At 43.9% G+C, this 27,005-nt stretch overlaps 1 protein-coding gene across 1 annotated transcript; it reads right to left on the reverse strand.

Moving 5' to 3' along the window:
• LOC129710356 (uncharacterized) lies at positions 1–27,005 on the reverse strand. Its single transcript, XM_055657296.1, has 4 exons — positions 26,578–27,005; positions 16,263–16,343; positions 3,766–3,854; positions 1–1,488 (listed from the first exon to the last, which is right to left on the reverse strand). Exons 3-4 carry the CDS (start codon positions 3,847–3,849, stop codon positions 553–555), a joined length of 1,020 nt encoding a protein of 339 aa, XP_055513271.1. The 5' UTR covers positions 3,850–3,854; positions 16,263–16,343; positions 26,578–27,005; the 3' UTR covers positions 1–552.

Consider the following 27,005-nt stretch of genomic DNA (forward strand, 5'->3'; position numbering starts at 1 on the left):
TAAAATGTGTAAATATTCAAATCATCCACCAGTTATTTGTACTTCAGTTTTATGTCCCATTTCAGAGTGATTTTTATCGCCTTTAACATTCTCAGCTAATCTTTACCGTTCATTTGTATCTAAATTAAATAGTTGTCAATTTTCAACCATGGCATAGTTACGTTTTGGATAAATGTCCACTTTGAGCATTGAAACTTTCAACAATGAAGTTTCTGAACCTGTTGGATTTGAATAGAAAGTGGCATTCTAAACAGTGTTGGGCATTACTGGGGGTTTTAAATATTTTTTTTCTTCAAATCTGGCATCTTCAAGTTTGCAAATCTTTGCTTTGAATTCTGCCCAAGATGACAGGTGGATAGGCTTCTTTACTTGTGATAGCTGCGATCTCAGAAAATAACTTTACATTGATACGTCTCGAATACAACATTCATGGTTGGAGAGAACAGCGAATGCCCCGAGCAGTTGCTCTGCAATTAACTGATTAGTGATGCAGTTGGAAATGAAGAGCCTGCCATGATGAATACAGCAGATTTGAAGGTGTGCTGACCACATCTACTGCACCAGGTGCTCCTGACTGCTAGGGTCTTTTAGAATGTAACTCACACTGTAGGCCATGAAACCGTTACCTCGCAACCCGATGCATGACTTCAGAGCTGCGATCAGTTGTGCTCCAGTCCTCCCCAGGCATCCCTCAGTTCCTTCACTATGTTTATATTTGGTTTCCGTGAGGGAGGCGTCATTGCCGACAGCTGATTCTGGACAAGGTGTTTCTGCAGATTCCGCGGCCGTTGGCCCAGCCATGTCTTCTGGTTGAAGGCTTGGAGTCGGGTGTGAAGCAACTACATCTGGCAAAACAGCTGCTGGTTCTGCAGAGACAGCCACTTCGCAAAAAGCCTCCACTGAAGGTTTTGATAGGATGGTGGCTGGTGCTGAGGCTGATGATCGAACAGACGTATTTGGGAATCTACTAATTGGTTCAAAAATAACATTCTGTGCATTAAATGAAGACCATGCAGCGCCCATTGCAGTCTCTTTGGATGCAACATGTAAAGTGGATATTGTGTTGAGTACATCTTGTGCAGCAACTGATGATTGTTCTTCCATCTCAGTTTTCCCAGGTACTTTGGAAGGGACTAGATTTGACTGCATGGCTGATCTGTCTAATATGGGAGCTTTTTCAAATGCTGTTTCAGCAAACGCTGATGACAGAAACACAGCAGGTGCTGAAGGAGGCCTCTGAGCTTTGTTTTCTTTAGTTACCATGTGCAGTGCAAGTCTCGGGACAATTACATTTCTTCCGAGGTGGGTTTGGTTGGCTTGAATCCATCCACTGTTGGTTCTTGTAGATTGACTAATGTTGGCCTTACAAGGAACTGGAGCGTAATACTCAAGCATCTCATAGTTAAACCATTCATCACCCAAGGTAGCTTCAGAGCCTGAGCTGGGTGTATGTTGGCAGCTGGTGGAGACCGACTGATCATCAATGTCCTAACAGCAAAAAAATAAGTCAAGACACAAAATGTCAATTGAATATTTAGTTTGCGCAATTGACAAGTAACACAATTTAAAACCAAACACAGTGCTGGAGCAACACAACGGGTCAGGCAGCATCTCTGGAGAACATAGATAGGTGATGTTACAGGTTTAGTTTAGTTTAGAGATACAGCATGGACACAGGTATGTCGGTCCACTGAGTCTGCGGCAACCAGCGATCCGAGCACACTAACACTATCCTACTGTAAACTCCTATCTCACCAGGGACTAACTTTACTGTACCACTCTACTGCTTTTTTTTTTAATTGCTGTTTTTTTCCCTTTTTCCTTCTGCCCACAATATTTAATATGTAAAGGAATATGCGATTCTGTTCCATTCTGTTTGTATTTGTTTGGTTGTTTGTTTGTTTGTCTTTTCGCACTAAGTCCGCGAGCATTGCAACTTTTCATTTCACTGCACATCTCGTATGTGTATGTGACGAATAACCTTGACTTGACATGACTTGACGACACACTAGGGACAATTTACAATTTTACCAAGCCAAGTAGCCTACATCTTTGGAGTGTGGGAGGAAACTGGAGATCCTGGAGAACCCATGTAGGTCAGGGGGAGAATGTACAAACTCCATGCAGACAGGACCCTGAGTCAGGATCGAACTCATGTCTCTGGCGCTATAAGGCAGCAACGCTACCGCTGCGCCACCAGAAAAGAGTCACCGGAGAGCATGGATAAGTGATGTTTGAAGAAGGGTCCCAACACAAAACATCACCTTTCCATGTTCTCCAGAGATGCTACCTGACCCGTTGATTTGCTCCATTACTTTGTGTCTTTTCCTGTAAACATCTGCAGTTATTTGGATCTACAATTTAAAAGCAATTTGATGGGATAATAGCTTAAACACAAAAAAAAATACGTGGACTCAGTCTGTACCGAACCTTGTCCTGTGAAATGAGTCTCATCACTGTAAAATACAAATGCATTAAATTGGTTCAATTCTCAGAGGGTCGCCACTTTGTCGTGGTCAAGAGCCATGCGTGGGCCTGAGATCCTATGAGTTAAATTGTGTGCAGCTATGTTGTAACACATTCCAAGGAGCTCCATAAAGACGAGCGCTTTCAAATAAAATCTGACACCAAGCCAATTATGGAGATCAAAGGACATGTGAAAAGCATTAAGTCTTTAGGACTATTTTAAAAGGGGGGTGGGGGTGGCAAGGTTAAGAGGGGCAGGGAGGAAATTCAGAATTAGGCCATGTGTAGCTTAAAGCATAGTCATTAATGGTGGAATGATTAAAGTTAGGGAATCTGGAAATGGCAGGGGGGGGGGGGGGGGGGGGGGGGGGAAAGCAGAAATGTTGGAGAGTTTTGCGGCTGTAAGAAGTTACAGACATAGGATGGGGTGAGAAACTTGTAAAGGAGAAGAATTTTAAATTAAGGCTAAGTTTTACTGGAATCCAATAACATGGATGATGTTATTGGATCCTGGTAATTTGTAACACCTGGTGTGATTACGTTACCAGCTTCGGAGTCTTTGGATTCTCTTGCATTGGCTGGCTGGGAGAACATTAAAACAGTAATGTCTGGAAATAACGAGGAATTCAGCACTGGATGAGTTGAAGGAGGGGATGCTAAGGAATTGGACAGACAAAATGCTGGAGTATCTCAGTGGGTCAGGCTGCATCTCTGGAGAAAAGGGAATAGGTGACGTTTCGTGTCAGAAGATGGTCGGAAGAAGGGCCTTGTCACCTATTCCTTTTCCCCAGAGATGTTGCCTGTCCCGCTGAATTACTCCAGCATTTTGTGTCTATCTTCGGTGTAAACCAGCATCTAAGTGGATGCTGGATTCCGTGTTGAGTTTGTGTGGAAAAACAAAGATGCTGCCAGAATGATCAAGGCTACACATATTTTAAGTTGCCTGATCTTTTTTGTGCAGTAGATGGCATTGTGGTTGAAAGAAAAACCGCATTGGGTAACACACTGGTGTAAACAAGAGTAAAAGGCCTGTTCCACTTGGAGATTTTTTCGGCGATTGTCGGCATCATTGACTGACGTGTCAGGTCACCAAAAAAGTCACGGCGTGATGCGGCGCGACGCGGCGTGATGACCTATTGACGCGCGGTGTCATCTCAAGTGTCGCAACAATTCTTTTGTCGCTGATGGATTTTGAAATGTTCAAAACCTTTTGGCGACTCTGATACGTCAGACAATGACGCCGGCAGTCGCCGAAAAAATCGCCAAGAGGGACAGGCCCTTAAGGTACACTCCACTTACTCTGCTAGAGTAGACACAACCTTTGTCTGCACGCAATCTCCTGGGCTCCAGAACTTTAAAAAGGTTTGTTGCATTGTTTCCCATCCCGCCTGATTGAAACAAACAGAGCGTTAGAAAGAGGGCAGCTTCAAACATTTCACCAGTCATTCCCATTTTGCCCCAACTCTCTTAGACGAGGAAGAGGCAAATCCCAGTGCGCTGAATGGCTACTCCCCACTCTGCGGGACTGCGCTCATTTTATTCTCACTGGTTTTTTGAAGGATAAAGATGGCCAAGACCAGAAGGTGGGCAGCTGCGTGGAATAGGAACTGTTCTCCTTCCCACTTCACCCCCAATTGCCATTGCTTCTGTCTGTGGGAGCTAAACTGACCACTCATGAATGACCTCTCCCACTCTTAGCCATGACCCTTTCTTTGCTCTTTATTCCACTATCCCTCACACATCCTGATCCAGCTCTCTAGACTCATGTTGGCCACCAGACTCTCCCCTTACACTCAATCTAATCTCCTCCTCTTAGTCTCTTTTTGTGGACAATCTTTTTGTAACCCACATCTGAAAACTACAGGCCCCACCCCTACACTGTGGATGGCTCGATTCTAATCATATTTTGCCTTTCTGCTGACTGGTTAGCACGCAACAAAACCTTCTCACTGTACCTCGGTACACGTGACAATAAACTAAACCCAATTGGCCTGTCTTTCTACACATGCAAACACAATTTATATCCACATCCTTCCAAAACACTCCCTTCTTCCACCACTAACCCCCTGGACTTGCACCTATTTCTCCCCTCCCCCTCCCCTTCCACCTTCATTCCTTCCTCTAGCTTCATAATTTGCAACTCTGCAATCCTTTCATCTCACACCTTCTGTCTTTTCATCTGTGACCTTTGTCCACCATCTGCCTATCAATCCCCCCTTCACCTGTATTGTATCTACCTATTACCAGCCATGCTTTGGCATGCCCCTCCTATCTTGCAGCTTTCTTCCCCCCCCCCCCCCCCCCCCCCCCCCCCCCCCCCCCCCCCATTACAATCAGTCTGAAGGAGGCTCCCAACCCGAAATGTCACTCTTCCATGTTCTCCAGAGACTCTGCCTGACTTGCTGAGTTACTCCAGTACTTTGTATCTTCTTAAAAAAACTCTACATCACCTGGACAATGGCCTGTAATACTACGCTCTTCCTCGCTGCCCAGTCCCAACACCTCATCAGCCACTTGTACCCTGCACCAGCACCACAAACTGCTCAATTCCTACTTCCAACTCTTAGCTAGCACCTCATCTGCTCCATTCACTAATTCCTCACTGTTTCTTCAACATCATTGTCCCCAAGTCTCCACCTCTCACCATTTTAATGAATGAATGAATGATTGAATGGATGAATGAATGAATGTCTATTATCACATGTGACATGTCTCAATGGAATTCTTTGTTTTGTACACCATACACAAAGCATGCAAAGAGTCACCACATAAAGGGTGCTGAAAACGCTCCATCGTGTCAATGTAGTCCCCAATGGACCCTCTTTGTTCTTGGTGCCTCACCCTCCCATCCCACGTGGAGGTCCCTCTTTGTTCTTGGCACCTCCCCCTCTCGGGACCCTCCCCCCCCACGCCATATCCCCCTTTGTTCTCTCAGCAGCGCGTCCTCATCCGATCTCCGACAGCCATGTTCGACCATTTCTGCTTTTGGTTTACTTCCGGCTATTATAAGTGGCTCGTTCTCCCACATCAACCGATCCCAGCCTCGGGATCTGACCTGACCAAGGCCGAGCTCTCAATCCCAGCCCAAATATCTGTCTCCGACCCTGCCCTCTCTTACCAAGTGTTGCAGAGCCCTTGGCCAGAGGACTGCATTGCCACTTCAGCTCCATTGGAATGGTGCAGCCTAATGTTGGGGGAAATCTCAGCGCACACTGTTTGAGTGAAAGGGAACACTCAAAAATAGGAACCCCCAGACTTCTGAGCCATAAAGCCATGGGCTGGATGTTGACGTAAAGAATGCTCTTAATGCTCTTAATGATATCACAAAGACGGATGTTCAGTACATGTTGGACAATTGATTGTTAGAAATTGTCTAAGATTCTCAACTGACTACCCAGGACCAGGCTACGAAAGTAGGGAAAGGACACAAAGTGCAGGAGTAACTCATCGGGTCAGGCAGCATTTCGGGAGAAGTTGGATAGGTGATGTTTTGGGTCGGGACCCTTCTTCCCTTCCTCAGACTGTTTGCAAGCAGGCACCTGGAAGAGAGGAGGGGCAGGACAAAGCGTGCAGGTAATAGGTGGACATCTCCATATGTAGATAGGATAGGCAGGGAATTTTAGCCATATAATTCAGTTTGCAAGCAGCATCAACTGGGAATTAACAGCAAAAGTATGAAACACACATCAGAGAAAACCTAGAGAGGCGAGATAAATAACCTTTCTCTAATTATTTCTCTCATTGATGGTATTTCTACACTATTCATTGCATTGAGGATTTCCTCTGTTTCTAACAGTATATTAATCCTGCTCTCTACTCTCAAATGATGTCAACCTTTATAAGATGTGAAAACATAATTAAGATTACTGCAGGAGATAATAAATTCGTTGGATTAACTTCTTCCTGGTTGTAGGATTCAGCAGGGCACAACATGTTCAGTTTAGTTTAGAGATACAGTGTGGGAACAGGCCCTTTGGCCCACCGAGTTCACGCCGACCACCAATCCCTATACACTAGCACTATCCTACACACTGGGGATAATTTACAATTTTTACCGAAGCCAATTAACCTACACACCTGCATGTCTTTGCAGTGTGGGAGGAAACCTGAGCACCCAGGTAAAACACATGCAGTCGCGGTGAGAACATACAGATAGCACCCACAGTCAGGATCGAACCCGGGACTCTCATGCTGTAAGGCAGCAACTCTACCACCCATGCCGCCATGTTGCAAGAATAATTTACGGAACTGGGTAACAATGCTAACGTTAAATATAAAGCAGCAACAGTAAATCTACGGAATTGAAGAATTAAATGTGCTATCAATTAACATAATATGATTGTGCAATATGGCACAGCATATAGAAGTGGAATTGACCCTTTAATGTTAATACTACAGTCAGAGCGCTCCGCCCTGGCTATGCAAATTCTAATGATATTGTTTGTGAAAAATCCCAGCACGGTTATCGCAGCTGGCTGATTTAGATGAATAGTTTAGCTGATATTATTAAAGGTCGGAACTAGGCAGGGAATAGCATCATATTGGTTCTGTACAACAGAAAATTGATCAGCTGCATACTCCAAGAGAGACAGTTTGCAAATTTCCACACATTGTCCAGGCTGACCTTACTGAGCATTTCAATTTAATTTTCGCTCATAGGAAGGAAAAGGCTGCACGAATTTTAAACTCCTGAATATAAATTTAATCTCATTATATGGTTTTATATCATGACTGTCATCCATCTCTAACAACTCTCAAAACATCAGCTTTGCTTCCAAATTAGAAGAGCTTTAATGACAGTAGCAATTCACTGAGCCACAGGGAAGGGGACCATGCTTCTGATGCGAAGGTATTAATGATATGGCCTGGGATTAATGGAATAAATTAGATTATTCTACGATATCTTTGGTATTTCAGTCAAGACCTTCCAGAGATTATTTTTGCTTGACCTATTCTGCAATTCATCAAACATTTGTTTTCAAAGGAACTGTTAATGCCAGGTGTGTAAGAAAGAACTGCAGACGCTGGTTAAAATCGAAGACACAAAATGCTGGAGTAACTCAGCGGGTGAGGCAGCAACTCAGGAGAGAAGGAATGGGCAACGTTTCTGGTCAGACTGAAGAAGGGTCTCGACCAGAAACATCGCTAATTCCTTCTCTCCCGAGTTCTCTTCCTTCTCTCACGCCTCACCTGCTGTGTTAATGTCAGGTAATGACTTATCTCCTATTAATGCCACTGAAACATTTGTGAAAGATATTCGTGAGGGGACTTTAATTAATTTAAGACTTCTAGTGACCTTTACATTAGCTCGTAGAGATGAACCTCAAACCTTATAATTCAGGTGAGGATTTATCACAAAGTTATTTGTACACTTGACTTTGGTATTTGTGCTTTGTGTTAAAATTACATGTTCGAAATAGATAAATGTAATACATTTAGAATGAACATTGTTTTCCTGATGAATTCCTAACATTTGTTCAGAATGATGTGATATGTTTGTTCATAACGAAATTGGAAGAAAATTGTCCTTTGAGAGGATTAGGGATTCACAAAGGATTTTATCTAAAATATTGATATATTAATATACAGGCACTCATAATATATTGTACTCTTTCGAGATATGGAAAGCCACATTGTGGTAGGGTTTCCATTTGGATTAAGATTTGAATTCCATTCAGATTGTCAAGTGTTTATTTGTCATATGTACAGAAAACGGAACAATGGAATTCTTACTTCCGGCAGCTTCACAGGTCCTTAAATGTAATAATACACAGATAATATAGAATAATAAAATAGGATAAATTAATAACCATAATACTAGGTGTAACCATAACAGGACAAAGCCCATTCTGCGACCAAAGACAGTCCATAGAAGATCATAGTTGCTAAGATTGGTATTGTACAATGTTCAACAGTCTGATGGTTCTTGGACGAAACTGTTCTTGAACCTGGCGGTCATGGTTTTCAGACTCCTGACCCCCTTCCAGAACAATGGGTCACAGTTTAAGGATAAGAGTGAAGTCTTTTAGGACCGAGATGAGAAAATCATTTTTTAACACAGAGAGTGGTGAATCTGTGGAATTCTCTGCCACAGAAGGTAGCTGAGGCCAGTTCATTGGCTATATTTAAGAGGGAGTTAGATGTGGCCCTTGTGGCTAAAGGGATCAGGGGGTATGGAGAGAAGACAGGTATGGGATACTGAGTTGGATGATTAGCCATAATCGTATTGAATGGCCTAAGGGCCGAATGGCCTACTCCTGCACCTATGTTCCTATGTTTCTATGTTTCTTCCTGATAGTGGTAACAAAATGAAAGCAAGGCCACAGGGTAGTTTTGGTGTTTGATGATATTGGCTGCCTTTTTTAGACAGCGCCTCCTTTAGATCTCTTCAGTGATGGGGAGAGGTCAGTAGCTGGGATAGACCTGGCAGTGTTTACCACTCTATGCAGTCCCCTTTGTTCCTGGGCACTCGAGTTGTTGAACACGGCCATGATGAAAAAAAAGCATTTGATTTAAGGCAGAGAAGTTGGAACATTTTGATTAATATATCCGAAAATAGGTTTGTCACAAATAAAAACAGTTTTAATTAAAACATTCAACCCATTGTTAGTGAGTTATCCAACAGTGAATACTTTGAAACTGACACCCAAAAATATACATAGGCACAGTATCCCATACTATTGGGTCATTGGTAAATATTTAACAGCTTCCTTGAAGCTCCACAAACGAAAGCAAGCAGTGGAAAACATCAATAGATTTATCCAGCGTGAAAGATTTTGGATGCTGCGGCTGTATACTCAAGTGGGAAAGTCATTTATTTTTATTTTTTGCAAGTGGAAACGTCTATGCTATTCTGTATTTACTGTTTGACCTACAAGCTAGGACTTGTAACATCCATCAATCACCAGTTTCTGGCATGCGCTGGATATTGAAGGCAATAAAGATCTCCACAGACGGACAAGTCCAGGCACGGGAAAGTCTAGAAGATTTTTGTCACCAATGCTTTGTTCTTAACTTCTGGATTCATTGACATAAGGTCTTAGACATTTGAAGATAAGAGCCTGGATCGGATGTCTCATGGAGCTGTTCTACTCCTCTGTTAACTAGGTTCTCCCTTTGTCCACTCTCCTCCTCCTTCTCTTGGTCATGTGGAGAGCCCAGCGGATCATGACAAAAACATCCACATTTTGTGGCAGTGAAAGGCCACCAAGACCTCAGCACTCATTCAGACTCACTCCAACACTTTAAGCACCAACATTAAACCCTAGTGGATGGTGAATCAACCATGCACCACTCCTTGGTGTTAACGTATACATGGTTAGAAAAGAGTTTTACTTTCACTAGAGCAGTGCTAGTGAGGCAGCACACATTTTGCTTGGTTCATACTGAATGAAGTATGTCTCATACACAAAAAAACAAGTGACAGGAGGCTAGGCTACAAGGCCTAATGGACTACTACTGTGTCATAAACGTTCTCAACACGAGCACCAGTGGGTTAATTGGCATTGGTAAAACTGCAAATTGTCCCTAGTGTGTATAGGCCTTGTAGACTACAGTCGTCTGTCTTTTTTTATTTTTGTCTTGTTACATGTATGTCTTGAGTTAGTTTTTATTCTTTTTTTATAGTTGTGTATAGGTGGGGAGGCTGTGGGGGAAACCGTTTTAAATCTCTTCCCTGTGCGGGGACCCGACTATTCCCTGTCGGGTCTCGGATGTCATTGGGCCTAACATCATGGAGCCGGCGGCGACCTCCGGCCGGGACTAGCCTGAGGGCTCCAGTTGCAGAGCCTGCGGAACTGAGATCGCGGAGCTGGCCAACTTCGGAGCGCGAAGAGGTGTGGTGGCGTGCGGCTGCGACCCGACTTTGGAGTTCGGAGGCACCGACCGCAGACCCGGTGGACAGGAACATCGGGAGCTCGCAGGTCCCTGGTGGGAGACCGCTTTTCCGAGCTCCGCAACGGCGACTTCTCCCGCTGGAACCGCGGGTTTAAAGGACATGGAGCCGGGGCCTAACGGCCTCAGGACTTACCATCGCCCGCCGGGGGCTTTAACATCGGAGCCCCAGTTCGCCTCGACACTGCAGTTGGACTGCTGGACCATGGGAGAAGGAACAAAGGGAAGAGATAAAGACTTTGCCTTCCATCACAGTGAGGAGATGTTGGAGACTCACTGTGATGGATGTTTATGTAAACTGTGTTAAGTGGGTCTTGGATTGTTTTGTAATGTAAAAAACTGTAGAAATGATATTTCGTTCAAACCTAGGTTTGAATGACAATAAATGCATTCTATTCTATTCTATAGGATAATGTTAATGTGTGTGGATCGCTGGTCGGCGCGGACTCGGTGGGCTGTAGGACCTGTTTCTGCACTTTATATGATTTCTGCAAAATATATGATTTGTGATTGAATTTCTATTTTTTTTTTAAATGTCGGACTGTTATAATGTTCTCTTGTCTTTCAAAATAAGCCAGGTAACAAACGGGTCAGTGAGTAACAGCTAAAATTACTTTGTCAGATGTAATCAGAGGGTAAATTAATATACTGATTCAAGGCAAATACATTAGAATCAGCCTGCAAGGACCAAAAAACTCTTGGGATGTATTTTTCATGTTCATTTTAAATGATAAAGCTTTGGAGGTAACAATTAGCCTTGACTTCGACTTGACTTCCAAGATGCAACGTTAAGTTGTGCATCTCAGTTCACAGCATTGAGATTTTCTGACGGAACTAAATAGTAATTTTTCACGGTTCATTCAGTCTCGAGGCTTTTCAAATCAAAGCTTCCTCTCATCCGTGTTCGATGATACAGTAATAGAAATGACAGGATAGGATACTAATGAGTAGATCTGAGGGAGCTGATCTTGGTTGTGGGCAATTCAGACCAAAACCCCTGTAATCTGCAGATTAATGATCCTGTCTGCTTCTTGTTGACAACACTCCCTTGTTCATTATTGTGAGGACAGAAACAGTTTCAATCTTCACGCAGCCTATTTTAAACACAGCGTGGCAAAAAAATGTTTTTTCCTTTCAATTGCTTTATTTAACTATACCTCTTCTCTGCCAATTTTCCTGCTGTTTCTCTGGAATTCTCTCCCACCATAGTGATACTCTTAACTTTACAATAATTATTTAAAAAATACAGCCCTTTGACCTCCTTCCTTATCCTCATCCACACGACCTTTTGTTGTTGCTTAAATATCGGCAATGTTGTAAATAGCAAGGAAGGTTATTTAAACCTACAGCATGATATAGATGTGCTGGGACGTTAAACAGATTAAATGGAATTTAATCCCGATAAATGCAAGGTGATGTAGTTTGAAAAGACTGACAAGTGTAGGATGTACATAGTAAATGATAGACGCTTGATAGACCAAGAGACCTTGGGGTGCAAGTCCACACATCCCTGAATATGTGTAGGAAGGAACTGCACATGCTGGTTCTAACTGAAGATAGACACAAAATTCTGGAGTAACTCAGCGGGACAGGCAGCATCTCTGGAGAGGAATGGGTGACGTTTCAGGTCGAGACCCTTCATTAGACGGATGAGTCTCGACCCAAAACGTCACCCATTCCTTCTCTCCTGAGATGCTGACTGTCCCGCTATGTTACTCCAGCATTTTGTGTCTGTCCCTGAAGATGGCAGCGCAGGTGGATAAGGTGGTGAAGAAGATGACTCTATGACTATGCACTCTAGTTCATTGTGAACGGAATCATTTTGATAATTGAAATAGCTGATGTGTTGATAACTGTTAAATCAACTGGTTTCAGGAATTATTCCCTGGAGCGCAGAAGGCTGAGTGATGATCGTATTGAATGGCGGTGCAGGCTCGAAGGGCCGAATGGCCTACTCCTGCACCTATTTTCTATGTTTCTATGATTCTTTAGAAGTCACCAAAAATCACGAGGGGAATCGATAGGGTGATTGTACAGAGTCTTATACCCAGACTAAGGACCAGAGGTCATGGGTTTAAGGTCAGAGGAACCCGAGGGGCAACATTTTCACACAGTGCGTGCAGGCTTTCGGGAACGAGCTGCCAGAGGAAGTGGTTGAGACAAGTACTATAACAACATTTAAAAGACATTTGGGCAGGTATATGGGTAGGAAAGATTTAGTGAGATATAGGCCAAATGTGGGCTAATGGAACTAGCATAGATGGGGCATCTTGGTTGGCTTGGACAGGTTGGGCTGAAGAGCCTATTTCCATACTGTATAATTCTACGATTATTTTATGGTTAATATGGTCGATAGATGGCAAGATATTAATGATAAAATTATCTTGTTAATTCAGTCAGAATTTGATGAAAGTTAACAGTGCCCTGAGGTATTGCTCCTGCTTATGACCAAGTGCCAATTATCCGTGGTACTTGTTAATGTCTATATAACTAAAAGTCTCATCTTGACCACTTCCTGTCTGCGCTGTATATTGATTTTAGAAAAAACGCTACCATATATCGCTATGATATTTGATAATTTTACTCACAGTCCTCCTCCGCTGAAACAGCCCCAAGGAATTTTCCGATTGATGAAAATAAAAAAGTTATGACTGTTTAAAATTTAGTGAGATTAGCTGATTGGTCCTCTCGCCTGCCAATCACCACTCTGCTTGAAATGCTGTGAAATTGAGTTTGGTGGCCTGCACTCTGCTTGAAATGCTGTGAAATTGAGTCTTGTGTCCTGCACTCTGCTTGAAATGGAATTTCAAGGAATAGCCTTGAGTGAACTACCAGCCCACCAGCCCTGAGTGTCTGAGCGGCCAGCCCACCAACCCTGAGTGACTGATGTGCCAGCCCACCAGCCCTTAGTGACTGAGCTGCCAGCCCACCAGCCTTGAGTGACTGAGCTGCAAGCCCAACATCCCTGAGTGACTGAGCTACCAGCCCACCAGGCCTGAGTGATTGAGCTGCCTGCCCACCAGGCTTGAGTGACTGAGCTGCCAGCCGAAGAATCCATTTGGCTCACAATGTCCATACTAGCCCTCTGAGAACCAGTCCCTTCAGCCCACAACACCCATGCTAGCGCTCCAGAAAGCCCCCCCCCCCCACTGGCCACCAATATTGGAATTGGGGTAGAGGTGGAATATTGCGTTGGGGGACCTGCCCTCCCGTGTGAATATGGAACCTAACGGGTCCCACTTAGTCTAGTTATCTTTATATTTTACAAACTGGATATATTGATTGCAGACTGTTACTGTATTCCTGCCAGTTCTTTCTTTAGTTTATTTTAGTTTAGTGATAAAACATGGAAACAGGCCCTTCGGCCCACCGATTCTGTGCCGACCAGCGATACCCACACATTAGCACTATCCTACACACACTGGGGACAATTTACAATTTTACCGAAGCCAATTAATCTACAATCCTGTACATCTTTGGAGTGTGGGAAGAAACCGGAGCACCTGGAGAAAGCCCACCCACGCACAAGAAAAGCCACCTGCAAGAACGCACAAACTCCGTACAGACAGCACCCGTAATCAGGATTGAATCCGGGACTCTGGCGCTGTAAGGCAGCAACTCTACTGCTGCACCAGCTTCAATTTTTTTCAATTCCTGGCATAAAACTAAACATAACCCTACTATCCTTAGTATCTGCTACCATAGAGCTGGAACACTTCCATCAGTTCACTACCCGCTTCATTCTGATAGGGTGTAGAACCCCAGGAGAATGAGGGTAGAGAGATGATTGAGGTCTCGCTATCTACTGTTCTGGCTGAAGGCGAATGGTGACTGAAACAACCTACAATGAATAAAACATCAGACAATCTAGACTGGATTGTTATACAGCAGTCCCTGCTTGATTCACAATATCAGAAAGAAATTTGACAGATTTCTCTTCCTGAAATCTTGGCTTGGATCCGTTAAAATCTCAAGAGATTAAATAAACCAGGGCAAATACATCTACATTGCACTAGATTCGTTTTAGTTTAGTTTAGAGATACAATGCGGAAACAGGCCCTTCGCCCACCGAATCCCTTTGGCCAGCGATCCCCGCATATTAACACTGTCCTACACTAGGGACATTTTTTTTACATTTATACCACCCAACTAACCTACAAACCTGTACGTCTTTGGAGCATTGAAGAAACTAAAGTTCTCAGAAAAAACCCACGCAGGTGATGTGGAGCACGCACAAAATCTGTAGTCGGGATCGAACCAGTGTTTCTGGTGCTGTACATGCTAAAATGCAGCAACTCTACCGCTGCATCACCGTGCTGCCCAAAAATAGTGGCGGAGTCCGTGTTGAGATGGGCGAGGAGCCATCTCACTACCTTCCCCCTGCTGAAGCGCAGCCACTAGGGGGACGCCACAGGGTTGCGTCCTCAGCCCCCTATTGTACTCCCTGTACACACATGACTGTGTGGCTAGGTTCAGCTCCAATTCAATAATTAAGTTTGCTGATGACACTGTGGTGATGGGCCTGATCTCAGACAATGATGAGAAGGCCTACCGGGAGGAGGTGGCTGATCTAGCACTCTGGTGCCAGGAGAACAGCCTCCTCTTGAACATTAAAAAAACGAAGGAGCTGATCATGGACTTTAGGAGGGCACATCATCCGAGGACGTACACTCCATTGAGTATAAATGGGGATCCTGTGGATAGGGTGAACTGTTTTAAATATCTGGGAGTCCACATCTCTGAGGATATGGCATGGTCATCACACGCCTCAGCACTGGTGAGGAAGGCAAGGCAGCGCCTTTACCACCTCAGGCAATTGAGGAAATTCAGAGTGTCTCCGAGGATCCTCCAGTGCTTCTACGCAGCGGCGGTGGAAAGCATCTTGTCCGGGAACATTACCATCTGGTTCGGGGATTGCTCTGCCAAGGACAAGAAGGCTCTGCAGAGAGTAGTGCGTTCGGCCGAACGCACTATGGGAACTTCACTCACCCCCCTGCAGGAACTATACAACAGGAGGTGCAACTCCAGAGCAAACAAAATCATGAGAGACCTCTTCCACCCCTGCAACGGACTGTTCCAGCCGCTACGGTCAGGCAAACGCCTCCGTTGCCATGCAGTGAGAACGGAGAGGTTGAGAAGGAGTTTCTTCCCAGAGGCAATTCGGACTGTAAACGCCTTTGTCACCAGGGACTAACTCTACAGAAAGTTTTTCCTTCTATTATTTATTATGTAAAAGAATATGTGTGTTATGATTGTGTTCATAATTTGTTTGGTTGTTTTGTTGTTTGTCTTTTGCACAAAAGTCCGCGAGCATTGCCACTTTCATTTCACTGCACATCTCGTATGTGTATGTGACAAATAAACTTGACTTGACTTGACTTGACTACAGTAGTCCACTGTGAAAAGGGTGAGAAAATGGACCTCTCCACTGGTTGAATGGAATCATAAGCCCGCATCTCACTGATAGCTTCATATTATTTTTGCACAGCACGCAGGAGATTTTTTTCCCCCACAAATGATCGGCACATAGTGGGTAGACAGGCAGAAACTTTTTTCCCCAGGGCGGATATGTCAAAGACTTGAGGGCATGCCTTTAAGATGAGAAGGGCAAAATTTAGAGGAGATGTGTGGGGATATGTGTTTTACACAGAGGGTGTTGGGAGGTTGGAATGTACTGCCAGGAATAGTGTTGGAGGCAGAAACAAAAGTGCCAATTAAGAACCTTTTAAATAAGCACATGATTATGCTGGGAATGGAGGGGTGTGGATCATGTATAGGCAGATGAGATTCAGTTATCTTGGCATTATGTTCAGCACAGACATTGTGGGCCAAAAGGCATGTCCCTGCTCCGAACTTAGCTACTCTCTACAATTGTATTCTGCAGATTAGGTGGACCTTCTTACCCCGTGTCAGTCTCCTTCAGTTCATACTGTTGTGAAACTGTGGAGTCTATCATTGTTCCAGGACCACTCTCTTCATCAGACCTGAAAACAAAGTTCCTAAATTATTATTGATTCACAAAGGCTTACAAATTTTCAAGATAAACTGCGTTATATTAGGATTGACGCGAGTCATCATTATCTGTCTCTCAAAAATCCGCAGCCAGCTATGGCTCATTAGTTGTGGAATACATCATCACACGGAGCAAATTATCATGGGCAATTCATTCACTTGCTAGCTTTTAGATATTGAGGAATACTCCAATCTCATTGTGTTCATTTGGTTAGTAGCTTCTATTATTGTGCTGGCAACGATGAATTTGTGATTGAAATTATGAGCGGAATAGATTGGGTAGATGCACAGAGTCTCTTGGCCAGAGTAGATGAATCGAGGACCAGAGGACATAGGTTTAAGGTGAAGGGGAAAATGTTTAATAGGAATCTGAGGGGTAACCTTTACACACAAATGGTGATGGGTGTATGGAACAAGCTGCCAGAGGAGATCGTTATAGACAATAGACAATAGGTCCAAGAGTAGGCCTACGAGCCAGCACCGCCGTTCAATGTGATCATGGCTGATCATCCCCAATCAGTACCCTGTTCCTGCCTTCTCCCCATATCCCTTGACTCCACTATCTTTAAGAGCCCTATCCAGCTCTCTCTTGAAAGTATCCAGAGAACTGGCCTCCACCGCCCGCTGAGGCAGAAAATTCCACAGTCACAACCTCTGTGAGAAAAATTGTTTCCTCGTCTCCGTTCTAGTTGAGGCACATTTAAGAATCAGCCAGACAGGTGCATGGATATGACAGGTTTGGAGGGATATGGATCAAATGCAGGCAAGTTGGACTAGTGTAGCCAGTTCATGTTGGCTGGTGTGGGCAGGTTGGGCTGAAGGGCCTATTTCCATACTGTATCACTCTATGACTCTACTGTTGTTCCGTGAGAATATGAATGGACTCTCAGGCATGTTTTACAATTCAGTGATCTCATTATGACAAATAATTATTTCAATTGTACGTGATCAACAACTGAATTAAACAAATTGATTAATTTATTGATGGGATCCTTTATTAGTATTGACATGGTGAGGTTCCAGCAATCTCTTGATGAATCTGATCCAAGGAAAGAGGGGAGGAGAATCTACAGGCACAGGTTAACAACTTTGAATGCACTTTTTATATTTCTCTTATGGTAATAACAATTCCAATTCCTTAAGATTGAGTTGTGGTCATTATCAATTGTTGCCTCAATTGTTTTGACTTGTGGGAGAGTCTCAAATGAGTGAACATCATTACAAGATAAGGGGCAGGATATTTAAAAGAGAGAGATTTATTTTAGTTCAGTTTAGGAAAGAACTACAGATCCTGGTTTATACCAAAGTTAGATACGAAATGCTGGAGCAACTTTAAGTTTTAGTTTAGTTTAGTTTATTGTCACGTGTACCGAGGTACAGTGAAAAGTCTTTTGTTGCATGCTATCTAGTCAGCAACGAGACTATACAAGATTACAATCAGGCCGACCACAGTGTACAGATACAGGATAAAGGGAATAACGTTCAGTGCAAGATAAAGTCCAGTGAAGTCCGATTAAAGGTAGTCCACAGAGGGTGCGGAATTCTCTGCCCCTGGAAGGTTGGGGAGGTCAGATCATGAGAAGTATTTAAGATGGAGGGAGATAACTTTTTGAGAGATTGGGAAATTGAGGCATAAGAGGAACTGGTACACACGAGGTGTTGAAGCTAATATAGACCAGCCACTGAATGGTAGGGCAGGCTTGTGGGACCCACCCTACTGTTTTCTTGTGTCGCTTCACCACTGATTTTTCAAGCACCTTTGGTTCATAAGTTCATACGTGATAGGAACAGAATTAGACCATTTGGCCCATCATGTCTACTCTGCCCTTCAATCATGGCTGATCTATCTCTCCCTTTTAACCCCATTCTTCAGCCTTCTCCCCATAATTACTGACACCCATACTAATCAAGCATCTATCTATCTATGCCTTAAAAATATCTATTGACGGCCTCCACAGCCTTCACCACCCTCTGACCAAAGAAATTCCTCCTCACCTCCTTCCTAAAGGAACGTCCTTCAGAAGGTTCCAGAGCCTTGAAGTATTATCCATGTTGCCAGACTAACAGAGGTCACGTAATAATAATTCATACACCTGTGACCCACTAATTAAACCCCTCCCATGTCTCTAAAATGTTAGAGATTTACTGGAATTGTGGAGCTAATCAGATAAGTCTGGAAGTTGAGGGCTGTCAGGTTTACTGTCTGTTTCATCGTTGACTGTTTCAAAAATTTGTCTCTTTGCTTCTCAATTTCGTAAACAGTTGGTGAACCAATACCATGCACATCACACCGTTTCTGTAGGTAAACACTGCGATCAAGCGGTTTTAACTGTTCAACCTTGTCTTGTGTCACTATGGACGTGCCCACGCTTGACACTACAACTGTCGCTTGGACATTGCTTCTCGTCATGTTGTCTGGATTGGAGTCATAGACTTACAGCGTGGAAAAAGGCCCTTCGGCCCAAATTGCCCACCCACACTAGTCCCGCCTGCCTGAGTCTGGCACATATCCCTCTAAACCTATCCTATACATGTACCTGTCTAAATGTTTCTTAAAAGTTGCGATACTCCCTGCCTCAACTACATCCCCCAGCAGCTTGTTCCATACACCCACCCACTCTTTGTGTGGAAAAGTTACCCCTCAGGTTCCTATTAAATCTTCCCCCCCCCCCCTCCTCACCTTAAACCTACTGTGTGTCTGCTGGTTCTCAATCCCTCAAATTCATTAAAGGAGGTGACGGACAATTATTGGGGCTATTGCAAATCCTCTCTTCCAAAGGGAAATATATATTAGTGACAAGTGCCAGAAATATTGACAGGACCAGAAAATATTGTCAAGGAATCAAATGCGGGAAAATGCACCTGTATGACCAATATTAACCCATACCCAAACAATACCTCTTCCTCAATGGCAGACACAAAATGCTGGAGTAACTCAGCAGGACATGCAGCATCTCTGGAGAGAAGGAATGGGGTGACGTTTTAGGTCGAGACCCTTCTTCAGACTTTGATTCGGGTCGAGACCCTACCTTCGATTTAAACCAGCATCTGCAGTTCTTTCCTACCCCTTCCTCAAAGCCCTTATGCAATAGCTTCTGAAAACAAAGGTGAAAGACAAGCAAGTTTCCAAGGCTCTTGAATAAAGTAAACTAAAAAGTTTTCATTACATTTTTTTAAAATATTGATTCGGTCGACCAAAGTGAAAAATATTTTGTAGAAATTCCGTGCAAAAATATTTATTCGTGATTTTCGAAAGAAGGCAATGACTTTCGCAAGGAAATTTTGCACTGGCCTGTCATGTGTTCCCAAGGCTACTGAGATCTGAAAAGAAGCAGGCTTATACACACAGCTGCCTGTGGAAATGTCCAATATAGACACAAAATGCTGGAGTAACTCGGTGGGACAGGCAGCATCTTTGGAGAGAAGGAATGGGTGACGTTTCGCGTCAAGACCCTTCTTCCAATTCCCTATCATAACTCTTTCCTGCATTTATACATACTTGCCTCCGTTTATTGAATCTCCTCATGTTTTCAATACAAGCAAGGTTTCAGGAAGATCAAACACACAGTTGATGGTCACAACTGCCTCCAACCACAATTAGGTTTCACTAGAATTTACAAGTCCCTCTTGATAACTTGCTTTTGAATAAAAGCTGAATCCTATGTGGGGAAAGCTGGCTTTAGCTCACTGTTTTATCTGCTTGCAGATGGCTAACTGGCTGGATGATGTAAGGTATAAAGCTGAAACAATTGAGAGGCATGACTGACAGTATTGAATCCCTGACAATATTTTCTCGGACTTGTCGATAATATATATTTCCCTTCTGAAGAGAGGACCTGCAATGCCTCCTATAAACTACAGAGGGCATGACAAATAACGTTTTTGTTAAGGAAAGAACTGCAGATGCGGTTTTAAATTGAAGGTAGACACAAAATGATTTAAATCGAAGGTAGGCACAACGGGACAGGCAGCATCTCTGGAGAGAAGGAATGGGTGAAGTTTCGGGTCGAGACCCTTCTCCAACCTCTGAAGAAGGGTCTCAACCCGAACAGTCACCCATTCCTTCTCTCCAGAGATGCTGCCTGCCCTGCTGAGTTACTCCAGCATTTTGTGTCCACCAACATTTTTGTTAATATTCACCAAGACAAAGATACTATCTGGTATTAATAGAAATTCATTGTTGAATTGGATTACACAATTCTACCTTTTTAGTTTTTGACTTCTCTGCACTATTAAAAAGTGTGTTTGCAAATAAACACGCACGCACACACACGCACGCACACACACACACACGCACACACACAAACGCACACAAACGCACACAAACGCACACACAAACGCATACACACGCACACACATACACACGCACACACACAAACGCACACACGCACACACACACACGCATGCACGCACACACACACACACAGACATGCACACACACAAACGCATACACACACACACACACACAAACGCACACACACGCACACACACACACGCGCACACACACACGCACGCACACACACATACACACACGCACACACGCACACACACGCACGCATACACACGCACACACACAACGCACACACACACATATACACACATAAACAAAGCCCTTATGCAATAGCTTCTGAAAATAAGCAAGTTTCTAAGGCTCTTGAATAAAGTAAACTGAAAAGTTTTCATTACATTTAAAAAAAATATTGATTCGGTCCACCAAAGTGAAAGACATTTTGTAGAAATTCTGTAAAAATAGTTATTCGTGATTGTCGAAAGAAGGTAACGACTTTCCCAAGGAAATTTTGCACTGGCCTGTCATGAGTTCCCAAGGCTACTGAGATCTGAAAAGAAGCAGGTTTATACTTACAGCTGCCTGTGGAAATGTCCCAATATAGACCACACACACACACACACACACACACACACACACCACACACACACACACACACACACACACACACACACACACACACACACACACACACACACACACACACACACACACACACACACACACACACACACACACACACACACACACACACACACACACACACACACAAGCACACAATGGGTCCACCCATTTGGGTGATTTTTCTGGCTAACAAGATCATAGCCAAAGCACGGAATGGTACAGTGAGATCAGGAATCGGCTTTGCCGGGTCTTAATTCAACATGTCAGGTGCATGATCTTCCAGCTGCCCTTTTTCACCTGAAAAGAAATATAGGTCAGAAATTCTTTACTCCTAGAACAGAGAACAGTACAGTACAGGCCCTTTGGCCCATAATGTCTGTGCTGAACATGATGCCAAGATGACTTACAGAACCAGAGACGTGGGTTCTGTCTATATGGAGTTTGTACGTTCTCTCTGGTTTCCTCCCGCACTCCAAAGACATGCATGTTTGGAGGTTAATTGGCTTCCGTAAATTGTCCCTTATGAGTAGGATGGAACTAGTGCATGGATGATCGTTGGTCGATGCGGACTTGGTGGGCCGAAGGGCCTCCTTCCATAATGTATCTCTAACCCAAACTAAATTAAACCAATAACTAATCTCTATTCTCTGCATTTCCATGTGCTTATCAATTTCTACTATTTAATTGGCATGATTTATGTACTCAGCAGGCTCATGTAATATATGTTCAGTCATGTTTTGGTATTTTCAGACCAATTAGTTTAAAGCCGATCCACCCTGTAGAACTGGGAAGGTTCTATAATAGTTATGTGATACTCTCCTTGATATTCCTTGAGGCAATCCACGCATGATGAATAGTTATCTCTGTCCCATGGGTGCTGTTGAGATGATTTCCAAGTTGGTTGATAGAGGTTGTGGTGCTCCAGATTTATTTATTGTTGCCTTTCATCATTCCCATTCATCTACTTTTAGTTTAGTTTAGTTTCCAGATACAGCGGAAACAGGCACCTTGACCCACTGAGCCCGCGCCGACTAATGATCCCCGCACATTAACACTTGTCCCACACACGAGGGACAATTTTTACATTGACACATTTATACCAATCCAATTAACCTACAAACCTGTATGTCTTTGGAGAGTGGGAGGAAGCCGAAGATCTCGGTGAAAACCCACGTGGTCACGGGGAGAACGTACAAACTCCATACATGCAGCACCCGTAGTCAGGATTGAACCTGGGTCTCTGGCGCTATAAGGCAGTCGCTCCACTGCTACGACACTGTGCCGCCCAGTAAAGTAAGACTTTTGTTTTACTTAATAATGGACAGAAATTCCCTCCTGAACTTCTCAGAGAAAAGGAAGATCAGAGACCCCTGTAGCATGTTGGACACTTGAAAACAAATGCTCCCTTATGAGATGGTCTCATAGAATGGCTGCTTGGAATTACTCCATTCTCTCATAATGACATTAGGAGTAATTTTATACCAGCCATTTTATAATTAGTATAAAGGCACGTAATTGTGTAGTACTGATGTTCGGAAGCCCAAAACTAGAAGAAAATACATTCTCTATTGAATGTATAACCATTACCTTCATTCTATCAATTATTTCATCTTGAACCTTGTCGACACAGGAAATTGCAAATGTTGGTTTAGAAAAACACCCATAATGTCAGGCAGCATCCCTGGGGATCACGGGTTGGTGATGTTCCAGGTTGGGACGCTTCTTCTTCAGACTGATTGTAGAAGGGGCGGGGGGGGGGGAAGGGGGGAAGAAAGCTGGAATAAAGAGGGGGTTGTGGCAACGCCTGAGAAGCGATAGGTGGATACAGGTGAGGGGGGATTTTGTTTGGCAGATGGGTGGACAAAGATAAAAAAGTAGATGTAATTGACAGAGATAAGGGGCGTGAAATATGAAGCCAGAGGAAAGGATACAGTTGGGGGGGACGGGGGATGGGGAAGGGGATGGGGCGGGGGGGGGAGTGGGGGGGGGGGGGGGTGGAGAAAGGGGGACCGGAATAATTGCCCCACCCGGGTGTGCTCCTATTTCTCCCAGTACGCTGCACCCACCTTTCCCCTTCCCCCCATCTCCTTCCACATACATCCCTTCCTCTGGCTTCACATTTCACGCCTCTTCTCTCCTTTTGTCTACTTTTCATTTCTAGCCTTTGTCCACCCACCTGACAAAATAACCCTCACCATATCCATCTACCACTTGCGAAACCTTGTCCCACCCCAACTCTTTTCCAGTTTTCTCCCTCCCCCCTATCTCCCATCACAATCAGTCTGAAGAAGGATCCCAACTTGAAACGTCACCTATCCATGTCCTCCAGAGATAATGTGTTGGAAGGAACTTCAGATTCTGGTTTACACCAAAGATAGACACAAAATACTGGGGTAACTCAGCAGGACAGGCAGCATCTCTGGAGAGAAGGTCTCTTGTGACCAGGTCTGAAAGAAGGGTCACCCATTCCTTCTCTGCAGAGATGCTGCCTGTCTCACCTAAGAACACAGAGCATTGGGAGTAAGTTGTTCATCATCCTGTGATAGTGGCCCCACACCAAATAGCCCCCCCCCCCAAAAAAAAGAATGATGCCTCCTGTAAACCTTTGTTGCAAACTAATACTCTGTGCGGCTGTTCATTTATCCCAATGTTTGAAGACCTTGTATCATTTCAATGTGCGTAAGACATTATCATGAGAGACAGCAACAATAACAAAGGAATAATCACACGTATCATGCAATCAGCTGGACCCCTACTTCAATTCTCTTGAACTCATTCTTCCCTTGTGCTGATATTTAGTCGCAGGTGAGCAAGAGGTTTCCTCCAACTGAATATCAATGAAATCAAGACAATTGATCCTGACGCCTGTTGAAAGTTAGGGATCTTTGTTGTAAACTGCATTCCTTGTTACCCACTTGGATTGAACCAGACTGCATGCAAATTTAATGTTCTATTTGACTCAAAGTTCGGCTTGAAATCTCACATCTTCTTAATACCACGGTTTGTAATTTGTATTTTCAAAAAACGATTTAACTTTCTCCCTTCCTTGTTCCACGCTCAACAATCCTAGCTACCTAACATCAAACTTCAGTAAATTCTGCCCAATCCAACACTCTGCTGCCAACATTCTTTAGATCTTTTTAATCTTCACCCTTGCGCTCAGTCCACCAAGACCTGCCGGATGTCCCGGTTGCTAACTTTTTCCACTCATCTTCCCATTCTGACCTTTCTGGCCTAGGCCTCCTCCATTGCCAGAATAAAGCCACATGAAAACTAGAGGAACAGCACCTCACAGCTTACAACACAATGGTATGAAGATTGAATTTTAGGTAACTGCAATTTTAGGTTACTACATAACCATCCTCCCTTCCTTCTTCTTACCCCCCCCCCACCCCCCTCCTCTCCCCCCCCCCCCCCCCCCCCCCCCCCCCCCCCCCCACCTGGACTTGCACATATTTCTCCCCTCCTCTCACCTTCCACCTACATTCCTTCCTCTAGCTTCACAATTGGCAACTCTACAATTCTTATGTCTCACACCTCCTGTATTTTAATCTCGGGCCTTTGTCCAACCACTAGCCCATCAAACATCCTCCTCAAGTGTATCAACCTATTAACTACCAGGCCTGCCCCTCCTCCCTTCCAGTTCTCACCCCCACGCCACAATCAATCTGAAGAAGGGTCCCAATCTGAAACGTCACCTATCCATGTTCTCCAGAGATGCTGCTTGACCCGCTGAGTTACTCCAGCACTTTGGGCATATTTTTAGTAAACCTTGTTTCCCGATATCTTTCTTCAACAGCCCCCTCTGAATGGACTCAATGTTAAATCATTAGCTTTATTCTACAAAGCCTTCTATAGTGGGCGAGTCCAGGACAAGAGGCCATGGCCTTAGAATAAAAGGACGTACCTTTAGAAAGGAGAGGAGGAGGAAAGGAGAGGAGGAGGAAGGGTGTTGAGGCTGTCAATTGATACTTTTAAGGCAGAGATTGACAGATTCTTGATTAGTACAGGTGTCAAAGGTTATGGGGAGAAGGCAAGAGAATGGGGTTGAGAGGGAAAGATGGATCAGCCACGATTGAATGGCGGAGTAGACTTGATGGGATTAATGGCCTAATTATGTTCCTATAACATGAACATGATCTTATTATGTGGATCACATATAACTATGTATGGTATCCTGCAGAACTGCTTTGTATCACATGGTATGATTCGTGATGCATTGTCCAACCCAGTCACTGCTCTTTCCTTCAGTGATCCTGCCTTCAACAAAGAGCGGCCTGTTTATAGCCCCAGCTCCTCTATTTGCGTCCAGTGCGGCAACGCCACATAAATACAGTCAGAAGAGAAAGCAGGTGCCGGAACTTTCAGCAAAAAATAAACTGCTGGAGGAACTCAGCGGGCCAGGCAAATGTACAAACTGAAGAAGGGACTCGCCCTGAAACATCGTCTGTCCATTTCCCTCTGCAGCCACTGCCTGACCCGCTGAGTTACTCCAGCAGTTTGTTTATTGTACCAAAACTACAGCTGAGATCTGAATTAATTCTGCAGCAATCTCCAACCTGATGTACCCTTTCAAATCTAGTAATTCTGCTCTTTCCTTCCATTCCATTCTTAGTGCCAGAACCTTCAAATAAATGAAGATTACTCTTTGGAATCTTCTCCTGGAATAAGTGCATCTATTTTCCCCATTCAAAAGCTTCTGTTTTTCTAAACTTCCAAGCGCGGGTGTGTGATATTTTAAATCCTGGAAAGGAGGCATATTTACAATGTCATGGAACATCTATGCATGCTGTTTATGATCTGGCTCTTCCATTGGTGCTTTGCTTTATAGTGAAGTCAGAATAAGATCATTGCTATCTTCTTCAAACATGGGGCAGCACAGTGGCGCAGCAGTAGAGTTGCTGCCTTACAGCGCCAGAGACCGGGGTTCGGTCCTGACAATGGGTGCTGTCTGTACACAGTTTGTATGTTCTCCCCGTGACCTGCATGGGTTTTCTCCGAGATCTTCGGTTTCCCCCCACACTCCAAAGGCAGACAGGTTTGTAGGTTAATTGGTTTGGTATAAATGTAAAATTTTCCCTAATGTGTGTAAGATAGGGTTAGTGTGCGGGGTTCGCTGGTCGGTGCGGACTCGGTGGGCCGAAGGGCCTGTTTCTCTAAACAAAACATACTGTAACAACTTGTCCATATCATAAACATGAGCAATGGATTAATGGGCCTAATGTTTTTCAACACCATAAGCAAGATGCATCAGGAAAGAGACATTGAAGATAGAATTAGATTACATTCCATACCTGAACCATCTGCATATAACACCATCACTCACTCCAGTGTTTGTGGAAATACGTTGGAGATTATTACAACTTTTGCACACACGTGATATTATGGACACTCTGGTCAAAGACACACATGGTATTTCAATGGGTGCAGCAAGCCAGCTTGACTCTGCCATTGTGACTATTAGTGACATGGTGACACCCTTTCAAGTTGTACCACCAGATATGAAAGTGATATTTTATCTGCGTAATATCTGATCCAACCTATCAATGTATTATGTCCATTGACTTCCTTTAGGGTAGAAAAAAGCTCATCTCTTTTTGTGTGTCATGCTTTAGGTTTATTTGCTTGAGCTTCTCAGTTAGACAGTCAGAACCTTCCTCCCAGGGGTGGAATTGTAAAAAAGGCTTTGAGGGTGTAACTTTAAGGTGAGAGGGACAAAGTT

This window comes from Leucoraja erinacea, chromosome 27 (genome assembly GCF_028641065.1).
Source record: "Leucoraja erinacea ecotype New England chromosome 27, Leri_hhj_1, whole genome shotgun sequence".
Classification (NCBI taxonomy): Eukaryota; Metazoa; Chordata; class Chondrichthyes; order Rajiformes; family Rajidae; genus Leucoraja; species Leucoraja erinaceus.

What these genes read in the sequence shown, in the direction of transcription:
- LOC129710356 (XM_055657296.1), bottom strand. Translation starts at nt 3,849, where the DNA reads ATGGGAAACAATGCAACAAACCTTTTTAAAGTTCTGGAGCCCAGGAGA. An exon ending in GTTGTGTCTACTCTAGCAGA is followed by an intron (nt 1,489 to 3,765) that starts GTAAGTGGAGTG and finishes TTTTGCTGTTAG; the next exon opens with GACATTGATGATCAGTCGGT.